This window comes from Triturus cristatus, chromosome 1_1 (assembly GCF_964204655.1).
Source record: "Triturus cristatus chromosome 1_1, aTriCri1.1, whole genome shotgun sequence".
NCBI classification, from domain to species: domain Eukaryota; kingdom Metazoa; phylum Chordata; class Amphibia; order Caudata; family Salamandridae; genus Triturus; species Triturus cristatus.
This window is the reverse complement of record NC_140579.1, coordinates 1,257,376,957-1,257,402,046: the sequence shown is the minus strand read 5'-3', so window position 1 is coordinate 1,257,402,046 and position 25,090 is coordinate 1,257,376,957. Positions and strand designations below refer to the sequence as shown.

At 44.1% G+C, this 25,090-nt stretch overlaps 1 protein-coding gene across 1 annotated transcript in view; it reads right to left on the bottom strand.

The window, feature by feature from the left end:
- TSPAN2 (tetraspanin 2) overlaps positions 1-17,917 on the bottom strand; it is an 878,201-nt gene extending 860,284 nt beyond the window's left edge. The window contains 1 exon segment of the mRNA XM_085652149.1: positions 17,554-17,917. Within this exon segment, the coding sequence (XP_085508275.1) occupies positions 17,554-17,622 (69 nt within the window). The 5' untranslated portion in view covers positions 17,623-17,917.
- Positions 17,918-25,090: the final 7,173 nt, after the last annotated feature.

The window sequence follows — 25,090 nt, the reverse complement described above, 5'->3', positions numbered from 1 at the left end:
GTAATTTGTTTCCAAGAGAAGAAATAGTTCCAGAGAAAATATACAAGGAAATTGCAGAAAAAAATACTGTAATCTGCTTAATGCCAACACTACATGAATGCTCTGTATTCAATCAAGAACTTTTGAAATTGGAAAATGAAGACATCATAAAACTGGAAGCTGTGGATAAAATAGAACATGAACGAATAACTGTTATATTGACAGGCAACTTGGGTACTAAATTGGATTCTCTGGAGAAAAACATTTCAAAAACAGCTGGTTTGGAAAAGAATCTTTATGTGTGTATGAACTGTAGAGTAATTTTAAGACGGAATTTGGATGTAGAGAAAGGTTTAGTGAATGGAGCTATGGGAAGAGTTGTGGGTTTTATTAATTACCAGAAAAAAGTTGGAATTGAATGTTTAAAAATAAAATGTGATCAGATACAAGAGGTTAAAGACATTTGTCGTTGTTCAGTTCGTTTCTTGCTTGTGAAAGACTTATATGTGCGTAGGAAGCAGTTTCTGTTTTCTCTAGCATATGCTGTAACTATTCACAAATCTCAAGGATTAACTGTTGATAGTGCTTTTGTAAACATTGGATCTACTGTGTTTAAAGAAGGTATGGCATATGTTGCTTTGTCACGCGTGAAAAAATTATCTGGTTTATTCATGATAGACTTTGATGATTCAAAAGTAAGTGCTGATGCAAACTGTGTAAAGGAGTATAATAGATTAAGAAGAAGCTATGCTCCTCATTTAGGTCAGTATCCTGTGTTTGAAAAACGTGTTGTTTGTCGGAAAAGGAGATTTGAGAATATCTGTAATGAGGGTGTACAGAAGACAAAACAAAAAGATAGTGATGTGACTGCAAGCAAAAAGAAAAAGGACAGTGTGGAAGAGGTTGTTGGTTGTCATTTTGAAAATAGCTCTGGTGTCAACTGCTACGCAAATGTAGTGCTGAATGTTGTATTTTATCTTGATTTTTTGCAAGAGCAGATAACACTAAATCATGAAAAAAGATTCTGTTCTTTGCTGAGTCTCCTCTATGAGAAGCTGAGTAATGATAAAACTAAAATAGAGAGTGCTTCTGATGTTAGAAATCTTTTAGATGTATGTTCTGGACGTACACAGTTTACACAAAATGTCCAGCAAGATGCACAGGAATTCTTGATGTATATCCTGATGGTACTGGAAGATGAAGGGGTAGAAGTAGAAAATTTATTTGGTGTCTCTTATAAATGGGAACATTGTTGTGATAACTGTATGAACACAAGCAGTAGTAATGTTGATTCTGAAAGGTTCATATATTTACCATTACCAGAGAGTAAAACAGTGACTTTTAGTAAATTAGTTAAAGATGCTAATCACAACATGGAATGTTCTCAATGTAAATCAGACATGTTGTCAACGTTATTTTTAAAGAAATATGGACAGTATGTAATTTTAATGATGCAACGTTGTAGAGCTGATGGTTCAAAATTGGACACTTTAATAAAGAAGTTTACAGGACAACAATTATCAATATCTGGAAAAACTTTTGTTGCAGTTGCAATAATTTTTCATGATGGACCTTCTATAACTTCTGGTCATTACACAGTTTATCTTAAATGTGAAAAAGGATGGACACTGTGTAATGATTCTCAATTGATTTTCAAGCAACGTTCGCCTTATGATTTACCCAATTGTTACCTAATTTTTCTAAAACCCAAATTTTAAATACTAACATCATCATTGGAAGAAAGCATTATTAAAATTTAAAAGGATTAAAATTGGATATTTCGCTCAAAAGAGATTTTAAACTTACCATTTGGCCGTAAGGAAAGGTAAAACAAACAATTGTGGACTTCTTTGACAGATATTATTTTGGAAAATGTTCTTTTGTAACAAGGTTTACAGACGTTATTTTTTGGAAATTGTTATTCTTCTTAAAAGGTATTTTTAACATTTCTATTAAGGTATGTTTTAGTGAGGATACATTTGGGGCTTTTTTAAACAATCTTTCAGATTGTTATTTTTTTTGCCCACTGTTAAATGATGAATACAATTGATTTCACTATTTTCAGTGAAAATCAAAACATTCTGAAAACAGCAAAAAAGGGCAAAAAATTGCTTTGCTAAATATGAAAAAACATGTACTGTTTAATAAAGTGTATTGTTGAATATTAATACTTTTTTTCTTTTTTTCAGAACTAGAAAGAAAATTTAGAAGATGTAATTCAGTTATCTTTGCAATTAAATAAAAACATTTCATTCTAAATTATTTATTTTGATGGTCAGGTAAGTTTAACATATCTGTATGTGTCACTGGTTTCGTTTCATGCTTCCTTTTCTTCACCTCTCCTTACTCTACTTTTCTCATTTCTCTTCTCACTCTCTCTTCCTGCTTTACTACTCTTTTGTAACTTTCTCACTCCTTCTATACTACTTCCCTACCTTTACTACCTCCATCACTAATTTTTTATCCATGTTTCTTTTTCTGTATCCATATGTCTTAGTCTTTTTAACTGCCTTACTCCTTCTCAGTTGTTTGCTCTCTGTGTCTGTATCTGTCACTCTCGGTTTGTCTGTTTTACCCTTAATTTCCTTAACATCTCTGGGGCACATTTACAAGTCACCTGCACCACCACTACGTCAATTTTCAAGACGAACTAGTGGCGCAGGGTACTTTTCCATATTTACAAGGAGAGGATAAGCCTCTTTGTGTGTCTTTTCCTCTCCTTGTAAATACAGGCAATTGAAATGCAGCACTAAAATGAGCTATTATCTTTTTTGGGTACCTATACATAAATAATGATGTAGAGTTTAAAGTTTAATAGGAACACTCTCTTCCCTTCATCTGTGAAATGTACACCATCTCTTTTTAAATTACTTTGCCACTCCCCTCTCTTTGTCAGGGAGTCCCTGAAGGTTTACTAAAGGTGAAAAAAATGATTTTTTTTTTTTTTAAAAACCCATTGGGTGCGCGCTGAGTGCGCGCACCCTAAAAAAAAAAAGAGAAATAGAGTCTAAAAAACAAGTTTTTGTGTTTTGATTTTAGGTGGCTCTAAAAAGAGCCCTTGAGTTAATGAAGGGACAGAGGAAGAGAAAAACAAAAAAATAAAAATAAAAAAATTATGGCCTTTCGCAAGGATGCTCCTCAAATTTTCTTTGAATAAGATCAATACTGCTCTCACCCAAAGAAATAGGAAGACCACAATCCATGCAGTGTGTACTCATCCTCCTAAAACAAGGACGAATATCCAGAGGTGTGGAAGAAGGTGAAGGCACCACTGCAGAAGAAGTGCTCGCCTGAGCTGCCGAAGATGTGCTCGGCTGAGCTGCTGCAGATGTCGTCGGCTGAGCAGGTGGAGGGTTTGCTCCAGAAGCTCGACGAAAAGTCACTGGATGCATTGCCTCAACGTGCCTCGTCATAGTATGAATACTAAAAGAGTACTTCTTGTTAGCATTCCCACGTGACAAGACGCGCTGACACAGTTTGCAGGTGACCTTTGGTGCATTCACCTTCTTTTGTCCCTCTGGAAAAGTGAAAAACAGCCATATGAAGGAGTCTTTCTGCTTCCTCTGCCTCTGTCTCTCAAGAGTGTCCTGTTCACTCTCAGAAGATGGCTGCTGCTCTGCCATTGTATCTCAACACACAGATTAGCTCCTTCTCCTAGGGAATCAGAACTAACAATGAGGGGGGTGGGTGTGATTTTGGAAGAATCTGGAACTAAAAGTACTTTGAACCAATGAAAAGTGATTTTTCTGGATCACATGACTTGCCATGAGGGGATTGGGTGTGGTGTTGAAACAATCTGAAACTGAAAGTAATGAAAACCAATTAAAAGTGTTGTTTTATTATTCACAAAACCCGAGGTGCGCGCACTGAGCAAGCTCCCTGCGCGCATGGTGCAATTACGCATGCCCCAACGCGTATGCGCGCATGCGCTTACGTACTATGCGCGTACGTAACGCGCATACGCAGCACGCGCGTATGCGTGAATGTCAGCGCGCGTACTCTACGCGTATACGGAAGTGTACCGCGTGGAGCACGTACGACGCACGTAAGCATGCGTACGTACGCATGCGTACTGGGTGCGCGCTCCGAGCGCGCACTAAAACGTATGTATGCGTACGTAAATAACGTACGCCGGAATTCATGAAAAACGTACGCAAACGTACTAGGTGCGCGCTCTGAGCGCGCACCCTAAGAATTTATATAACAAAAAAAAAAAGTGGACATAACTTAATAGAAGATATTAACTATGCTGTTCAACTTTATCTTAATTAAAACTTTAAAAAAAAATGAGCCACACCAAATTAAAGGATACAGATAATATATAAATGTATACATAGGGAAATTTTTGAAAAAGAAAAGAAATATTTAAAAAATATAATTAAAAAATACAAAAATTAGCATTTAAAAAACCTTTGAAATTCACTGAAAAAACCATAGGTTTCACACACGTTATAGTTAGGAATTAGCATTTAAAAAACCTTGCAAATTCACTGAAAAAACCAGAGGTTTCACACACGTTATAGTTAGCTGGACATTTCGCTCGTAAAAAAACCAATGAAATTCCCCCGTTATAGTTAGTTCAGCTAACTATAACTCGCGCGCCCGCAATCCACTGCTGATGACGTCACATATTACATCACTCATGACATCACTGATGACATCTCAAATTACATCACTGATGACATCACTGATGACGTCATCCATGTGAAAAATTACCACATCTTCACACACCCTAATATAACCTTTAATACACCAACTAAAAATTGAAGAGTTCCATTCTCAAAACCATACATACTGCAATACCAATAACTACATACCCAATTATTAACTCTTAGGTCTACATACACCTCCACTCATTCACCTGTACAGTCACTCATACTTACAGTCACTCCATACAAAACTATCATATGCATTTATACACCTATATAGACACTCACACACCACCAATCATCCATAGAGGTACTTTCACACCTAGTCAGTCATGGAAATAATCACAGTCCCATTTACTCACCTATGCAGTGAAACACACTCAAGTTCACTTACTCATAAAATTAGTATCACATTCTTACACTCTTATAGAATCATTGATACAAGCACACTCTCATCCATACAGTCACTTTCACAATCACACACTCTCATATCTACTCACTTATATACTCTTACACGCACATATACTGCCTTTCACATATGTAGTAAGTTACAAATGTACTACTGAGATATACATTCAATCCCTAACACACCCAAACAAACACTCACTCAACCATACAGTCCATCACAGATGCAGTCTTAAAACCATGCACCCATAGAATCACCCACTCACACATCTATGCATAGAGTGACACACACCCTACCCACACAAACACTCATGAACCCATACAGATACTTAGACAACCAATCAATTACCCATATAGAGACTCATATAGCTGTTCTCAAAACCATGCAGCCACTTATACACCAACATACAGACACATACACACATCTACACAGTTTAGTCACTAGTCTGCAGTAAGATACATTTAATGACTAACTTAAAGAATCATGTTATGCACCACAGAAAATCATCCATTTACACACTTTTACACCCACTCATTCTTAAACAGGCCTTTCCCTATATATATATATTAAACATATTGAAATTTTTCAAAAACACATACTCACTGAATGATGTCATCAGTGATGTCATCAGTGATGTCATGAGTGATGTCACTGACCATGTCATGAGTGATGTAATATGTGACGTCATCAGCAGTGGATTCCTATAACGGGGGAATTTCATTGGTTTTTTACGAGCGAAATGTCCAGCTAACTATAACGTGTGTGAAGCCTCTGGTTTTTTCAGTGAATTTGCAAGGTTTTTTAAATGCTAATTCCTAACTATAACGTGTGTGAAACCTATGGTTTTTTCAGTGAATATATATATGCTGCAATATAGCATGTCATCAGTGATGTGAACAGTGAAATCATTTAACAGTCATTAGTGATGTCATCAATTATGTCATTTAACATGTCACAGGTGATGTAATATGTGAGATCATAAGCAAAGAATGGTGGTGGCACAAGTTACAGGTAGTTCAGTATACCTGGTAAATTTCAGTGTTTTTTTTTTTGTAAATGTCAGTTTTTATACAGAACTATAATGTCACTGTAACCTTTGCTTTTTCAGCGAAGTGCTAGGATTTTTTTTTTTAAAGCTAAAATCTTAGTGCCTTACCATAATATAATTTCACATTAACCTTTATTTTTTATTCAGTGAATCTCCGAGTTTTTTTAATGTCAAGTAAGATATTATTGCTATACCTAACTATAATGTTACTATTTGTTTTTTCAATGAAATACGATTTTTTAAACATATTCACCCAGTTTCCTCACTGAACAATGTTTCTGACTGTGCGCAGCAGGGAGTTGGATGCAGGGACTTGCCCAGAGTTGGATCCCCAACAGATGGCAAACACCTTATCGCACACGAATTTGGACTTGCACAGCAGGGAGTAGGACATAGCGCCTGGCCCTACACCCAGCCCCTCTTGGGCAGCCAACCACCAGCTGCGCACTGCCATGCGTGTTGGGGAGCTGGCCGCAGGCCCGGTACCCAACTCCCTGTGGAATGCCAAACACCTAGTGCAAAATAACCCTCTAAAGTCAGTCAACCCCTCACGAACCACAAATCAACAATTTCCATTTTTTTATTTTTTATTTGCGGTACTTTGACGCTCCCGAGGTACTACCACAGAAATGGCACTCTAAGGTACCGTGGAACAGTACAATCTTCACTTTTTACCACTCGCACCTCTTGAACGCTCTTGTGATACCCCGCGGTACTCCAGTGGGACAACACAGGAGGGCCATGGGACCTACACTTTTTTTAATTTTGGCCCCGGGAAGCCCCAAAGGGTCAGCTGTTTAGGATTCCCCCTACTGTGCCTCCTTGTATGTTTTTATTTTTTCAAAGACCGAACATGGGAATTGAGTCCCTGAGTACTGATATGGCAGCTGCAACATATTGGTTTCAGTTACTGCCAGCCAATCAGATCACTTGGTCTCATAGGACGAGTACCAGTCCCACAGGACCGAAAGGTCCAACAGGAAAAAAAAAACATCTATGCCAATCAGAATGCTTTCTTTTAACCAGGGAACTTACTCCTGCAGGACCAACCATCCAGATATTACTATTTTTTTAAAGTGTAATTTCTCTAAAACATCTGAATGAATTTACACAAAGTCACTAAAAGCACGCAGTTAGAAATCGAGGTCTCTAGTTGGCAGAGGTAGGTACCTTTGTCCAAGTAGGGACCCTTCCCTCTAGTCAGGATAAGGGAGTTACACTCCTAAAATAACCCCTGCTCACTCCCTTGGTAGCTTGGCACGAGCAGTCTGACTTATCTTAGAGGCAGCGTGTAAAGCATTTGCACATAACTAACAGTAACAGTGTAAGCACTACAAAAGGAAACCACACCAGTTTAGAGAAATATCCAATATTTTTATATACTTAAGACAAGACCAAAAACTATAAAAATCCACAATACAGTACTTAGAAATCTTCAGTTATCAAAATAACCTTGAAAAACCGATCCTGGAAGTCGATTGCTCCCTCTGGGGCTATCACGGCATCATGAACAAACAAATCCAAACAGTTCTGGCTGACCACGGCTTCGTGGTCCAGCTACGGTGTCGGGAAGACTTGCAAAACAGTACCTTTAGAAATGCAGGGCGTCGACGGCCTCTCGCTGAGCTTCCGAAAGCACGGGGTCTGCAGGCGTCGGTTCCAGAGGTTGGTGCAGGAGTCGTCGGGCCCTTGAAGTCACACGCGTTGCAGATCGAACTCCTTGTGGTTGAAGTCAGGAGCGCTGGCATCGGCAGGCATCGGGTGCTGTGGTATGAAGTGCAGCGGTGTGGCGTGCGATGCCCTCAGGTCGAGTTGCAAGCAGCGGCTCGGTGGCGGCATCAGATGGCATTGTCGTGAGACCAGGGTCGCAGTGCGAAGTGATGCGGTGCTGGCAGGTCACGGTGCAAGCAGCGGCGGCGTCCTGGCTGAAGCGCTGGTGTCGGTAGGCCAAGGTTGCGGTGCGGGATGAGGACGGTGCGTCGTGTAACTTTACGAGCGGCGCCCTCGAACCACGGTGCAGGCAGCAGCGTCGATTTCGGAGTGGAGCGGGGTCGTTGGGGATACTAAGGCGGCGTCGTGAAGCGAGGCGATGCGGAGTGTGATGCCCACAGGTTGAGGTGCGAGCAGCGGCTCGGTGGCGGCGTCAGCAGGTGTCGTCGGTGAGACCAGAGTCGCGGTGCGGCGTTGCAGCGCTGCCCTCTGCGGTACCTTCAGGACACGGAGTCGGTGGCGGCGTCATAGAGGGTGCCAGGTTGCTTTTTCTTCTTTTGCAGCACAAAACACACAGCCCCCAGTGCTGAGGGCAGAAGAACTTGAAGTCTTTTGATGTTCCTGAGACTTATTGAACAGGCGGCAAGCTCTACCTCAAGCCATTAGAGAAACTCACAAAAATAGATTGCAGGAAGTTCAGTCCAGTCCTTTCACTGCCAAAGACAGAAGCAGACACTGCAGGCCAATACAGCAAAGCACTCAGCAAAGTTGTAGTTCCTCCGCACAGCTTCTCCAGCTCTTCTTCTTGGCAGTCTTCTTGGTCCAAAAGAGTTCTAAAGTTCTGGGGTCTGGGCCCCAATATTTATACCACCAAATCCTTTGTTCTCTGAAGGCAGAGTGTGTCTTCACACAGCCAAAACCAGTTCTGTCCTCACTGGTGCAGCTTCCTGGCAGGGGATGGAGATGTCATTGTTAGAGGCAGACCAGGCCCATTCAGGTGAAAGGAAATCTCCTCCCCCTACTCTAAATGCAGGCCAGGTCTATTCAGCTCTTTCCTGACCCACCTAGACTATCCGGAGCCACGGCTCCTCCCCAGCCCCTGTCATCCAAAACCCAGACAGTCAATCCACAACCCCAGCAGATGCCTACTGAATGGCTGAGCAAGAAATTTCCTACTTTCTAAAAGTGGCATTTTTAAAAACAGAATGTAAAAATCACCTTCACTAAAAGGTGCATCTTTAGATTCTGAGTTCAGGCATCCTAAACTTTATTTTTCTACCTAGTTCCCAAGGCCAGTTATGTCTATAAGATGTTATAAACAAACTCCCCATTCTTTCCTATGGGAACAGGTAGCCTTGCAATAGTGAAAAACGAAATTGGCAGTAATTCACTATCATGAAATGCCACACACACACCAGGGCATGTGCTACCTTTCACATACACTGCACCCTGCCCACATGGCCATGTCTGAACTGGGGCGGTGGAGTGAGCTAAAGAATGATGATGGATTAAACCCAGATCAGTTGACTGGAAGTGAGTGTTTGATTTGCTCAAACGCTCCGTCCATCATCCCCTTTGGTACCACAGGGGTACCTTGGGCCTACTTTAGGGGTGACTGACATGTAAGAAAAGGGAAGGTTAGGGCCTGGCAAGTGGGCTTGCCAAATCGACATGGCAGTCCGAGACTGCACACAGGCTCTGCAATGGCAGGCAAGAGTTACATTTACAGGCTGTTTGTGTGGGTGGCACAATCCAGTACTGTAGCCTACTAACAGCATTTGATTTACATGCCCTGGCACAGGCAGTGCACTTTACTAGGGACTGACAGGTAAATCAAATATGCCAATCATGGAAACACCAATCCATAACACAGTTTACAACAGGAGCACTTGCACTTTACCACTGATCAGCAGTGAGAAAAGTGCGCAGAGACACTAAGCCAACAAAAACAGAGTCAAAACCGGGAGGTCAGAAAGCAAAAACTCAGGGGAAACACGCCAAAATATGCCAAGTCTAACACACGCTTTCTGAGTAAAGATCTTGCTTTTGGTGGGAGGCGCAGGGCCCTGTCCATCAAGGAGGAGGTCTATCGAAGAGCCATGTTTTGAGGTCCCTCGTGAAGTTGGAGATGTCGTCTGTCTGAGGTGGAGTGGGGAGGCGTTCCAGGCTCTGGCCGCGAGGAAGGAGAAGGAGCGGCCTCCTGATCTGGACTTCCTGGTGCGAGGGACCACGGCGTCGGAGAGCTGGGCTGATCGTAGGGTCCTTTGGGGTGCGTTGAATGTGAGTCGGCTATTCAGGTATACTGGTCAGGTGTTGTGGAGGGCATTGTGTGTGTGCGTTTGAATCTTGAAGGTGATTCTTGCCTCGATAGGGAGCCAGTGAATATGCGCAGGTGCTGGGTGATGTGGCAGTGTTGTGGCAGGTGTTCTAGATGTTTTGAAGTGCGGGTGAGGTTTAGTTGATTCCGGCATAGAGTGCGTTGCCATAGTCAAGTCTGCTGGTGACAAGGGCGTGTGTGACTGACTTTCTGTGTTCGAGGGGGATCAATCTGAAGGTTTTGGGTAGGAAGCGGAGGGTGTGGAAGCAGGAGGATGCGACGGAGTTGATCTGGCTGTCCATTTTGAGTTCGGAGTCCAGGATGATTCAGAGGTTGCGTGCGTGGTCCATGGGGGTGGGCGGGCTTCCGAGGGCGGGGGCCACCAGGTGTCGTTCCAGGCATCGGGGTGTGAGCCCATGATGAGTATTCTGTTTTGACCTTGTTGATTTGTAGACAGCTGCTCTTCATCCATTTGGCGACTGCTTCCATGCCTTCTTGAAAGTTGTGTTTGGCTGCGTTGGGTTCGTTCGATAGGGAGAGGATGAGTTGGGTGTCGTCTGCGTATGAAACAATGTTGAGTCCGTGGGTTCTGACGATGGGGGCGAGCGGAGCCATGTAGATGTTGAACAACGTGGGGCTGAGGGAGGATCCTTGGGGGACTCAGCAGGTGGCCGGTGTGGGGTCTGAGAGGAAGGGAGGGAGTCTGACCCGCTGCGTTCTGCCAGAGAGGAATGAGCGGATCCAGTCGAGGGCCTTGTCCCGGATCCCTGCGTCGTGAAGGCTACGTGTTAGGGTGTGGTGAGAGACTGTGTCGAAGGCCGCTGAAAGGTCGAGGAGGATGAGGGCTACTGTCTCTCCTCTGTCCAGGAGGGAGCGGATGTCGGCTGTTGCGTCGAGGAGGGCGGTTTCCGTGCTGTGGTTCTTTCTGAAGCCAGATTGGGGGGAGTCAAGGATGTTGTGCTCTTCGATGAAGGTGGCGAGTTGGCAGTTGATGGCTTTCTCGATGACTTTTGCTGGGAACAGGAGCAGGGAGATGGGTCTGTAGTTTCTGAGGTCAGTGGGGTTCACGGAGCGTTTCTTCAGGAGGGGGTTGATCTCAGCATGCTTTCAGTCATTGGGGAAGGAGGCGTTTGTGAGGGAGCGGTTGAAGTATGAGAAGCATGGGGGCGATGGTATCAGTGGCTCTGTTGAAGATGTGGTGGGGGCAGGTGTCCATGGAGTACCCGGAGTGGATTGACTTCATCGTCTTCAGTGTGTCTTCGGTGGTGAGGGCTGTACAACTGTCAATCGTTGTCTTCAAGGTGTCAGGGTGGTTGGTGAGGGTTCTGTGTGTTGGCTGTCTTCGTCGAAATTGTCGTAAATGTTCTTGATTTTGTGGTGGAAGAAGGTTCTGAGTTTGTTGCAGAGGTCTTGTGAGGGAGGGATGTCTGTAGACTTGCTGATGGGTTGGGAGAACTCCTTGATGATGCTTAAGAGTTCTTTGCTGTTGTGCACATGCGTGGAGATTCTGTCTTTGATCGCTTTCTTACTTGTATCTCCGATGAGTTGGTGGTGGGCGTTGGTGGTGGCTCTGAAGTTGTTGTGGGCTTCTGTAGATTTGGAGTTCCTCCAGGCCTTTTCGAGGCGGCAGCATGTGCGTCTGGACTCTCGGAGTTCGGTGGTGAACCAGCTGGCTTTCTTGACGTGCGTGTTGTTGTTCTTCTTGAAGGGGGCTATGGTGTTGGCACAGTCGGAGATCTATCTGTGCAAGGTTCGGCTGCGGTGTTGGGGTTGTCGTTGTCTGCGATGGTTGGGGTGGAGTTGCCGAGTGAGGTGGTGAGCTGGTTGTCAGTGATTTTAGTCCAATTTCTGTGTGGGAGCAGGTGCTGGGTTCCGTGGATGGTGGGTGTTCTGAAGGTGAAATGGATGCAGCGATGGTCTGTCTACAGGAGTTCGGTGGTGTGGCTGAAAGTGATGGGGTTTCCTTTGGTGACAATGGGGTCAAGGGTGTGTCCTGCTGAGTGCATTGGCTCAGTCACGATCTGGCAGAGTCCTATGTTGTGAAGGTTGTCCAGGAGGAATGTGGTGTTAGGGTCTTGTTGGTTGTCGAGGTGGAAGTTGAGGTCTCCCAGCAAGGTGTAGTTGGTGGACACGATAGCCTGCGGGGTGATGCTGTCCATGATGGTGTTGGTGAATGGTCCGAGGGGTCGGTAGATGTGGGTTACCCAGATGGTGGTGGTAGGGCTGGCATGTATCTTGAAGTATAGGTGTTCCATCAGGTCTGTGGGCTTGTCGGAGAGTGTGCTCAGTCGGAGGGTGTGCTCAGTCGGAGGGTGGATTTGTGCACGATGGCGATTCTCCCCCAGGGCGGGTAGGGCAGTCTTTCCGGGTGAACTTGTATCCTTGGAATATGGCGATGGCGAAGTCAGGTCCCGAGGTGGTGTTGGTCCTGGTTTCAGTGAAGAATACGATGTCTGGGATAGTGCTGTCGAGGAGGTCCCAGATTTCGGTGGCGTGTTTGTGGAGGGATTGGATGTTGAGGAGGATGCATTGCAGGGTATTTGGTGCGGTAGCGTTGTTACGGGCGGGTTGCACTGGATCTGTGGTCTTGGCGGTGCTGTAGGAGTGGCGGCAGAGGTGACAGCTGAAGGGTCCATGGGTGTCGGCTGGTGATGCTAGTTTGCAGTTGTTGTTGTGACCTGGGTTGAGTGCGTAGAGTGCCACTGGGTTGTAGCGTTGGCGGTTCGGAGGTCCAGGGTTCCATGCGCTGGTCGCGTTCGGGTCACGGATGGGTGCAGATGGGATTGCCTTTGCCACGCCGGGGGGGGCCCAGCTGCACGCCCGCTGCCTGCGGCTGCCATTAAGTAGGATTTGGGGAGGGCGGGCGGGGAGGGGAAACTGGCTTGGGCTGGTCACGCTGGAGGGGGAGGGGCCGTGGGGGCAGCCGCGGCGGGAAAAAATGGGAGAGAGGTGCTCAGAATAAAGAGTAGAGTGAAAACAGAGTAAAAGTGAAAAGGAGGATGCAAAGTGATAGAAAGAGAGTGGCAGTGAAAGGGTGAAAAACGAAGGTGAAAGGAAAGAGGTGAAAGGAAAAAGCAAGCAGAAAAATGGAGCAAGAGAAAGAGTGAAAAGTCCACTGAACCACCAGGGATGAGGCGCAGGTATAGCCTGCGGAGGGAGGAGGGCCTCGAACACCAACACTCGAGAGTGCAGGGGCTCAGGAGGGCCTCACTTGATGGTGGAGCTGCGAGGGTGGGAGAGCAATTTCACAGATAATAAGTCAGTGGTCTTGCTTGTCAAGCTCAATACATTGAGCAGTGCCTAAAGAAAGGGGCGCAGCCACCCTTAAAGTGAAAATACGGCATGGGGCGCTTTTATAAAAAAATAATAATTGTAAAGTTCACAAACAAATGTTGTTGTTTTTTTGGAGCCCTTCCCCAACCCTCCGAGAATAAATGCAGCGTTCCCCCCACCAACCGCAGCATTTCCCTTCCCCAACCCCTCCCTTTCAGCGTGCTTGGAGTGAGGCAGCAAGAGGCATGGACATCCAGGAAACCAAAATACTTATTAACAAGCATTTGCAATGCAAAAGGTCTTGCATTTGTGAGAGTTTGAGCTATTATCATTGTAAGTGACAATGTATTTTATTTACGTTTTGGTTTTTAAAACAGATAAATAAAAGGCATTGTCATTTACAATGCCAATAACATAAACTTTCGCAAATGTAAGACCTATTGCCTTGCAAATGGTTGTTCTACTTTGCTTCCCAAAATTCAAATCCGAACTTGAGTGGGCAAAATGCTTTTTGCAAACCTCCCTTTTTTTGCTCCCCCCCCCAATGGATTATTCTGTGGCCACCAATGTGAGTAAATAGCAACGTACATATGACCAACAGGCTCTTATGTATCAATGTATTTCCCCATTAACTCAAAACGGGTAAAACCCCTTTGATATTTAAGGCCCCTAGTTTATGTTTGCGTCCCCCTAGAACAAATAGTGTGATCTTGATCAATTCCTCTTATCTATGTGGCCCAGTTCCCTTTTCTACCAAACTCTATCTAACTATGGATCTCTCACAAAGACGCATATTGCTCCCAATACGTCAAAGAGTTGCACTACACAAAGCTATGTGAAGTGCAAAAAAACCTCCGCCGAACTACGCGGAGCTCCGCAAGTGGCGGAGTACGGTAGAAAAATGCCGTTCGTGGTGATTGCACAATGCTGGATGCTTGTCCGCACTGTGCAATCATCGTGAACAGCACCATGCACAGCGCAAGCTTACCGTTTCTGCCACTCGAGTAGCTTTTTAGTCGAGTGGCAGCTTTCTCAACGTGAACGGGCAGTTTCTAAACGCAAGCGAACGCGAGCATACGCGACCACTCACAATGAGAAACCTGACCCCCGGCGTTGAGAAATCTTGCCAGGAGGTTTATTTTCCACACTTGCGCTCATTAACTTGATGTTGGCAATCGCGAACAAGGAAAAATCTCAGCGGGAGGTGGATTTTCCTTGCTCGCGCTCGCCAACTTGACGTTGGTGAATGCGAGCGAGGAAAAAAACTGAACTCCACAAACTCTGTCTAACGCGAGCGGGGCAGAGTTCATCGCCCAGGGTTATTCTAAACAGGATCTTAGCAAACAAAAATGTTGCAGCAGGCAGCCCTTCATTACAGTGCACTAGATATCACACACACCTGGCTTCACTTCATCTGGTGCAGCTTCATAAAGGAGCACCCTCAGACATGCAAGCAATGCTCCCGGAAGTAGCATGATACAACATTTCAGATTTCACCACAAATAGATTGGGAGGTTTCTGTAATTACCATAAACAATGCCGCCACTGAATATATAAAGTGCGAGCCTAACTGTGACGAAAAAGTGCTCCACAGCAGCACGCCGCTGCCTCTGAAAGAAACCCTCACTTTTAATGAGAGGATTCTGGCCTGCCCTAAGCTTGTACTGCCAAATCTGGCCCATAATAAGTTGGCCCTGGTCCATTCACTCCATTGCCTAACAGAGCAAGTGTTACTACACAGGCATTCGATAATACTGGCGAGTGGGAAGAAGCAGTCCATCCACACCAGGAACACATTTTTTTTTTATCAGGACAGTACCTACTGTCTGGAATAAATGTAATATTTTCATAAAAGTCGTGTTGCCCAATTCAGTGTTGCTCTACAGTGCTAAATACTGACAGTATATTTCTGGTGGATTTAGGGTAGTCAGTGGTTAATTTGTAAAAGAAATAAGTGCCGTAGCTCTCCTCAGGAGGCAGCTTGCACCGGCCCATTTGTCCTGTTAGCGCCACCTAAAACAGAACCCTCTACTAACCATGAAACCCTACAAGTGGGGATAGGATGTTTCATAATGGCCAGAGCTGCTGACTACCAAGCTGGGGAACCAGGTTCGAGTCTCTGCATCTGCTCAACCTTCTGTGATTCTGGGCAAATCAATTTTTCTCCCTTTGTCTAAAAAAAGAAAGTGTCATTAACTGGTGCTCATGGAAAGCGCTTTGGGTCGAGTTCACACTACAAGTACCGGTGTTGATGATTAAGTGCCGGTGCTGAGCACCGGAATCCACCGGCTCAAATTAAGCACTGGTGGTAGTGAGTGGTTGTATGGGAGAGGACAGTGGCGAGGTGGGTGCCGCTGTGGGAAAGGATCAGGAGGAGATAGGCCACCTGGGTTCCAGAAAGGATTCTGACCACTCTGTGGGCACTCATTACACTGAAGCGCTGCGGGTGGTGCGTATGGCATACTCCAGCCACTGGCATGTGAAGTTACTGTATACGACAGAGGGAATGATCGCTGCTTCGGTAAAGCTGGAATGAGGTAGGAGATGCTCTATGTCCCTAGAAGGTCCTGCCAGCGCAGGTGCAATGGGTACTTCAGGTACTATACAGGTTATAATAGCACACAACAGGTGTTATGTGGATGCCCCTGGCAAACTGAAATAGGAACAAGGACTACTCCATGCTCTTAGCTTATTTTAAGAGTGCATATGAGACGGTTTGTGACCCTGATAAATGGGTACGCGGCCCTCTTGTAGAATACTATAGGGGCCAATGGGCAGAGCAGGAAATTCAGGGAATCCCACCAGATCCTGGATCCAGCAGATATTATTGCGCCAGATAAGCGCAGGCCCCAGTTAAATATACTGAATTTCTGATACGGGGACACATTGAGCGGTGCATGTACATTGAGGGAACTTAATATTCACTTCCAACTGGACCCAAAACAAATGCCTATTTAAAGGGCCATCAGTCTCTTTTTGTTCGAGTATCATCCTGGCTGGGAATTAACTAGAGCCTTGTTCAAGCTATGTGCATAATAAATATGAATGCACAGTAAGAATGTCCCATCCATCTGTAGCTATTAATATTTACCCGAATAATGGTTTAAATAGCAGTATAATTTTTTTTGATTTTCTGATCTCACTACTCATTTCAATGCAGTGTCATTACACTTTACGTGCAACCCACACAATATTCAGAAGCAAATATATCGTACAAGTGTGTAAGTCAATGTACAGGAAAAGTCAGAAAACAGCGAAGATTACAAGGTGAAGGAGTAAGTAACACATCGTCCTTACTGGCAGGCACTGGCAGTATATGTTGAGTGCAAGGTCAAGATAAACACGACGTCAAGATTTAAAAAGTGAAGCAATGGCTGGGAATTGTCTGTATTAATATAACTTTATTATTACCCAAAGGAACCCTTTTTGGCAAACTTAGAATAATGACAGATCGAGAAAAAATCAATAAGATTCTAGCCTATGCCTTGCAGTTTGCATGCAGCTCCTTGATGCTGGTTCAGAGCTTAGTTTGCTAGATTAGTAGGATTGCAATTTATAAACTAAAGTAACAAAATGGAAAATGTCAAAATGAAGTAGCGCACTTACATATCTACATAAAATAAAATCTGTGATCTGCATGTTACATGATGTGCTTTGCAGCAGGCACATTAACCCGCTGCACTATTGTACAAAACTCTGACTAGACAAAACACTGATCTCTCCAGCAAGTGCATTAACAACCAGAGTTATCTTAGCATTATTATTATCCCCTCAAAATGGCTGGGCGCACAAAGAATATCTGAACAGGTGCCTTAACACTATAAGATATTTTAAACTGCAGCTCTGGGTGACCAAGTAAATAAGCAACTAATGATTTACTGATACTTTGCGGTAAGCTTTTAAAAAAGTAAATGTATAAATTGGCTTTCAAACTCTGCTTTTCGTGACTCCACCCCCTTTCCACTGCCACACACTGAACCCCAAACGATGGGATACTGGAGTAAGTGTTTCCCCAGTTCGGGTAGCTGGGTAATCACTGCTCCTGCACTTTTATCGGGATGGGGCTTGAGTCATATCTCACAGACCTCCTGATAAGTTACAACGAGGACCGGGCACCACTTGGTGCTGACACTTTGGGATAAGGCGCACGAGGCCCCGTGCACTAACTCACCCAGAAGATGAAGTTGAAGGCGCACAGCAGGTACCTGATGCATTTCATGATGCCACTGACTCTTCCCATGATGTGCAGCAGCTGGAGTCAAGCCTGGACCGGAGTTGGATGGAGCAGCACCGAAGCAGCAGCTCCGAAGAAGCAGAGACAGAAGTCCCGATGCACGGATGATGAGCAGCAACTGGTCCTTTGCAACGATACACCGAGGACTGAACAATGAGACCAGGGTGCACGGCAAGGGAGGCACACGGCCAGGCGCGATGATGTACTGAGGATGCAGCAGAGACCAAAACACGGGCAGCAGGGGACCCTCGGGAGCGATAGGCAGCCAGACGCTCAAGCTCAGCGTTACTCTCGACCTGCCAAGCCTAACTATGGAAAGAAACACCCAAGTTAAACGAGGCGAGCCCGAAACAAGCCGAATCCACAAAACGAAGTGAAGCGGATAATAAAGGGAACAATGAACGTGCTAAACATATAGTAGAAGAGCAGGCGACACGGAAACATTTGCTTACAATAAACAATACATAATACTAGCCGCTTCACAGCATGTATGTGTTTTCAATGTTTATAATGTTGAATGTTCCTAATGGCAGTACTACATATTTAATGTCAGGCTGGTGGTGTTATGATGATATGTACAACTCTTAGTATAACAGCGCAGTGTTAATATTATCATTTCAATTGTTATTTTCAGTATGCATAATCCGGTTATCATTTTTACTCTCGTTATAGTTATTATTATTATTAGCCGTTACTATTGTGTGTTGTGGGTGTTACCATGGTAGGATATTAATGTTTTTACACTGCACACACTTAAAACCGAATCGTCTAAATATGCGTGTACAGAGCTTAAAATGAGCCGGTGGTTGCAGGTGAGGCCCACCAACACTCATTTTTGGGGACCTGTACTTTTTTCTCCTCATCAGACTTTGACCCAGAGCTAGTGGCGGCTCCTCATGCTATGGCAGGGGAGCGTCGCCCCACTGCTTTCAAGCAGTGCGAGAAGCAAAAACATAAAATGATAATAACTTGAAGTTATTATCATTTTATGTTTGTGCTGCTTTGCAGCCGGATGGGTGTGTGGGGCAGCTCTGCTCTCGGAGCAGGGCAGAGCAGATGTGGTTTGCCCACTCCTATGTGCGCAATGACTGTTTGCTGCTCAAACCAGTCATGCGCACTTTCCCCATTCTCCATGCAGGCTGCATTACACCTTCTCCAGCATAAATCCATGTTTTGTGCATTATACACCTCCTGCATCCTAGGAAGCCCAGAGCATTTGCTGCATAAACATGCACAGCACGTTTCTGCTCAGACAGTGCACCATTTTTTTCAGAAGGCATGCGTTCTGGATCCAGTTGTTTGTTTTCGTTAAAAAAGTTCACTAATTCAATGCACATCCAACGTTCACAAAGAAGAAGGTGATATGTCTACATATACTTAAGAGCTAATCTGCTGCATATAATACACATTAAAATGATATTACTACAGGGACATGGGTAAGCAGAAATTCTGCACTGTCCCACACATGGCAGATTATAGATTAAAGAGGACTATGTATGGGCCTCCTACCCACAGCTGGGACTACATTCCAATGGGATATGTGCAGTATGCAATTACCATTTACCATTAAAGTAAAATAAAACAATAATAAAATGAATTAAGATAGGGAAAAAAAAATTAAGCAACCTTTGATCATGACTTTGGTTCTATATGACCTGTCCTATGACACGTCAATCATTGCATCATGGTCAGATTCCTCTAAGTCAGTGGTTCTTTACATGTAGTTCATGGAGCCCTGGTGGTCCGCGACCGTTTAGAAAATTAAATAACATTTGCAGATAAAATAAACTATATATAAATAAAGAAGCAAAATGTAAAGTGTAACATTTAAAAACAAACTAAACTATATATGTGAATTAATTTGGCATTAGAGGATAAAAATTAAGTTGGTATCCTTAGCTGGATTGCTGGGAGCAGCCCAAGTACAGCAAATAGAATCTAGTATGAACAATGAATGACCACAATTGAAGCACCAACAAAAACAGAGCATACATTAGGAGCAGAAAAGAAAAAGTGATAGTCTAAAGTCTAATATTTCACTTTATCTTTTATAGATAAAAACCCTATTTAGAAAAGTTCTAACCTTCCAATTAAAGTTCTTTCCTCTCTTGAAAAAAAAAATGGAGGTTTTCTTTTGTCTTAAATTCATCTTTTATTAAGTTTCACTGTTTGGCAATCACTTCTTTAACCCTAAATTTTAGAGATTGGTCTGACATAACCATTTTGTCTATACAGTATGATTCACCAAGATTCTGTAGAATACAGGGTTGCTCCAGAATAAGTTACTGTGTTTTCTGTATTGGCTGTGTTGGAGCAGCCACACCACACCTGAAAGTGATTTTCCTTGCCACAGCTTTTGGAAAAATGTCCCATAACTGGCCATTAAGCTTCATGAAGGATTGTTTGCCCCTAGCAATATAATGTTCTCTGCTCCTTTTACTTTTACATCTGTACTTTCATGTGTGCTTACAGACTTGTACTTCACAAACTGTTTTTTGTTCTGGTATGTGGTATTTTAGAATTTGGGACCGCGTAGGAGGCAGGGCCCTACCCTGCCTATTCCGGTATTAGCGAACCGCGAATGGCCAATGCGGTATGTACAAGTGCTTTGTATAACGTTATATCAATAAATGCACTGTGTATACGATATTTTACATTGGCTTCGTGGGTTCCATCTTGGAGCGGTGGCCATCTTATGGTTGCCCTCACATAGGCTACACATTACGAACAAGTACGGGCCTTTAGAACACATGTACCTTCTGTTTGACTTCTCTGTGACCTGTGCAGCTTGGCTCCGCTGCCCCAGGTCAGTCCGGTCCCACGAGCTCCCCGTCCTATGGCCACCTGTGATTAGCATCAGGGTTTGACACACCATAAAGCCTTTTCATCCCACACAAGCCTCCGGTTAATCTCTTTCACACCTGACTCTTCCTGCTTTATGGCTTGTTTTACAAACAGGAGATGCCCGTGTTTATTGGGGTCTGTGGATATCTGATGTGGGATCTGAGCCTCGCTGGGTAAATAATTGTGGGCGGCCTAACTGGAATGTGGGATGGTCATCATGACTCTGCCTTTTCGTTTGTAATGAATACATGTGAATGACCATATCGTAAAACAAGGAATGTGTGCCTGAAGCATGATATTTTGTATATAAGGAGAAGGCCGTTTCTGTAAGTTTAAGCAGTCTCCTGAGAACATACATTGTACTGTACTTCTCGGACACCTGTAATTGGTCTGCAGCCAATAAATTGATCTTTGACTTCACCTAGAAGACTCTGTGTTTCTGTGGGTCTGAAACAGGAAGACCTCGAAGTCTTAGGGTGTGTTCCCCTGCACCGCTGTGCTTTAAAAACCCAGTACTTCAGGTAGACAGGCTCTGCTTGATCACCTCAATATCGCTTACCTTTTCACTTTCTTCTCGGCCCTGACCATTGACACTAAATAATCTGATATACATATTGTTAAAAATTGGGTCTCTAGTTGGCAGAGGTTTTTACACTGTCCAGGTAGGGACTACAATCCTAGTCAGGGTAAGCAGGATACACATGTTAAATTAACTTGTGATCTCCCACTGGTAGCTTGGCACAAACAGTCAGGCTCAATTTAAGAGGCAGTGTGTAAAGAATTTGTGCAACACACACACAGTAACACAATGAAAACACCACAAAAAAACACAGGTTTAGAATAATAGAGAATATTTATCTCAGTAAAGCAAAAATCAAAACAAAAGTCCAATCAGTAGAAGTCGAGATATGAATTTTTAATAAATAAATGCAAAAATAGTCCTTAGAAGTCACTAACAGTCAAAAGGTTACTTGAGGTTGCGAGGGACCGGTACAAATCCAAAGTTCAGACTCACCACGATGGAGGGAAGTATGGCTACAAAAGTTCCACAGGTCCCGCTGAAAAAGTACCATTGATGGAGCAAGCATCAGGGTAGAAAGCATGATGTGTCCATTCCGATTCACGCAGTGGGTACCCACGTGGTCGTCGAGTTCTATACAGATGAATGCACTGCATCATCGCTGAGATGCACAGAGTGTCATCATCAGGCCATGCTGGCTGTGGGACCACTGTTGTCGAAAAGCCTCTGTTTTGGCTTTGAAGGGCAATGCATTGGTTCAGACTGGTGCAGTGGTGATGATATGTCGGTTTTGTAGCAAAACAGCTACAGAACCCACTTCTGAGTCTCAGGACTAGAGAGGGCACCTCAGGCAAGGGTAGGACTCACAGATGGCAGAGTCCAGCAGCACCATCAGCATTGCAGGAAGTCCTTTGTGTCCCTGAGACTTCAGAAAACATGAGGCAAGCCAGCAAGCCCTTGGAGTCACTCTGGGTTCAAGTGAGATGGGTCCAGTCCTTGCCCTCAGCATGGCAGAGATCATCAGGCAGCAGGGCAGCTCAGCAAAGCAGAGAAGAAGTTCCTCAGAAGAGTCAGTCAGGCAAACCTTACAGCACAGCAGTCTTTACTCCAGCAGAGATCTTCCCAGATTCAGTGGTGCACTGACTTGGTAGGGTCAGAGCCCCAGTAATTATACCCAAAGTGCCTTTGATCTAGGGGGTGACATCAAGGCAACTCTCTGAAGTGCACAAGGATCCCTGTCAATACAGCTCTGTCTGCCAGGCAATCTGTGGGGGGCGAATCAGTACTTATTGAAGTGTGTCAGTCCCTCCCATTCCTCTCTGCCCAGGTAGACCTATCAGAATGCAGATGAATGCAGATGAGTGCTCAGAATGGAGATTAACCTCAACTTCCTGTGTTTCTGGGTATCTAGAGGGAATGCACAAAATGTATCTGTCACACAGCCCAGGCGTTTATTGGAGACAGGCTGCAGGCGCACAAAGCAAAGTGTAGAGCAGAGAAATGTCCACTTTCTAAAGGGGCATTTCTAAAATAGTAATGTCAAACCCAACATTACCATTAAAGAGGATTTATCATTACCATTTTCAAAGAGATGAAATATAATTCAGCTACTCCTTTCTAACCACGAATTCCAGATTAAAAGTGTTTGAAAGAATTCTCAATGCTAGCCTATGAGAGGAGTAGGCCTCACAGTAGTGAAACAATAATTTTGGGTATTTGTCCATACCAGGGTACGCAAAGCATAAAAGTACATGGTGTACCTTTTGCTTACATAGCTCCCTGCCCTTAGGGCTACCTAGGGCCGACCTTAGGTGTGACTTGTATGAAATAAAAGGGGAGTTTTAAGGCTGGGAATTAGTTTTAAATGCCAAGTCAAAGTGGCAGTAAACTGCACACACAGGCCCTTCAGTGGCAGGCCTGAGACAGGTTTGAAAGGCTACTTCTGGGGGTGGTACACTCAGTGCTGCAAGCCTACTTTTAGCATTTGAAGTACAGGCTCTGCGTAGATGATAAATCAAATATGCCAAACAGGTGTAAATCAATTATATCATTTTAAGAGAATAGAGCAATAGACTTTAGCACTGGTTAGCAGTGGTAAAGTGCTCAAAGTCCTAAAACCAACAAAAAGAGGGTTGGTAAAAAGGAGGCGTAAGGCAAAATGTTTGGGGTAACCCTGCCAAGAGGGCTATTTCCAACACATATGCCTTTGAGTAAATATTTGAAAATCTGAACGATTTGGACAGGCGGCTATGTATGAGGCATAGACGTGTGGCTTGGTTATGAATGAAATTTCAAAAATTCCAATGCTTTAGTATGTTCTCTAGATAAGCAACATATTATTTCATTATTTCGCCTTTTATTTAGTCAACTTTGTTAAAAGTGTGCCTTTCATAGACAATATTCATAACCGGGTCAAACATTTTTGACAGTACATCTTTCAGCTTTTGATGTGCTTTCAGATTTTCATTCATATATTTTTTGACTCTGTGAGGTGACCCTATCCTCTTAAAGGTATCTGATCAAGTTTGTTACATTGTTGTCTGATGTTTCTTCTAGCACTTTGAAACTGTCAACTTTATTGATTTATTATAGCCATGTCGAACCTAGATTTGACCTTTTCATGATGTCAAATGTTATCAAACAGAGCAGGTGGTGTAAGAAAAGCCATTGCCTTGTAAATTAGATTCCCTTCATGTGATAATGTGGTAGTTTCATATAGCGCAAACTAGACCTGAATGATCAGAGAGCTTTATATGAACACCAGGGGGTATATTTACAAGATTTACCACTAACTAACGCTAACGTCAGCGCCAATTTTCTTACTGCACGTACTGCCGAAAACTATGGCCATGGTTCCGATATATTTACAATACGTCGCTACATGGCGGAGGCAAATGTTGTCAACACGAACTTCATTGCGATAAAAATCTTGCTGCTAATGTGTAAAAAGTGACGGCCGGTCAGTCAGCAGCCAGAAAACTCACATTAGTTAGCGTCACGTCACTTTTTTCACACTTCATGGCAAAAATACACTACAAGAAGCACTCGAAGCACCAAAAAAAAAAGAAACTTTACCTGAAGCAAAATGAAGCAGGCTGGATCCAGTTCAGCAGGAGACAACAAACCCCCTAACCCCCTAACCCCCTGAACAGTCAGGAGGACCAGCCAGAGTCCCAGGGGAAGAGGAAGAGGAAAACCAGATTCAGACAGCAGGAAAATGAGATCCTGATTGCGGAGTTGACAGAGAAACCACACCAGCTCTTTGTCAGCTCCAGGGTGTCATTGGGAACCAAAAATGCCATTTGGCAGTCCATTGTGACCAAAGTGAATGCAGTAGTAGAGGTCAAGAGTACAGTGGCCAACTGCAAGAAGTGCTGGCATGATGCCAGATGCAAGACCAAGCAGAAACTGTCCAACAATCGGCAGGCAACACTGCAGACTGGAGTTGGGAGTTCAGTGCCATGGGAGGAGCTGGATGACTAGGAGGAACTGGTGTCCGTGGTCATCTGGGTTGGGTCGGTGGTTGGAGTTGAGGGACAGGGCAGTGCTGAATAAGACCAACTACATCAGCAATAGGGTAAGTAATAACCAGGGACAGTGGGGGGTGGGGACCAATGTTTCCGCTGCTCATCTAAATAGGTCTCAGTGTCCTCCCAAACTGTGTGCAGATCAAATTCCAGATTTTAAGGTACTTGAGGGTATATCCACGTCACTTTAGCTGCTGAATACATATAAAGACACATAATGGTGGTGTACGTGACTTGTGATCCAGCATACATGCACATACAAATATGTAAATATATGGACAATTGACCATTCATGTGTCTCCTAACTCTGGGCTACATTAACAAGCAAGGGGGCATATTGACCAGAGAAGTGGCGGTGCGTTGCATTAGCCTCCTTAGCTCAACACCACGCTCTGCTAATTCGGAGACATGGCTGCACCTCATTGTCAACAATATGATGCAGCCCTGTGTTCCACCCTGCGCTTGTGCAAAATTTAGCAGCCTAGTGCCAATGCAGGCCCCCTTGCACCATAGTGCCAGGGTGTCTGCGTTGAAGGGAAGATTGTTTATGTGCAGGTAGGGGGACCTTGATGGGTGTCATGCC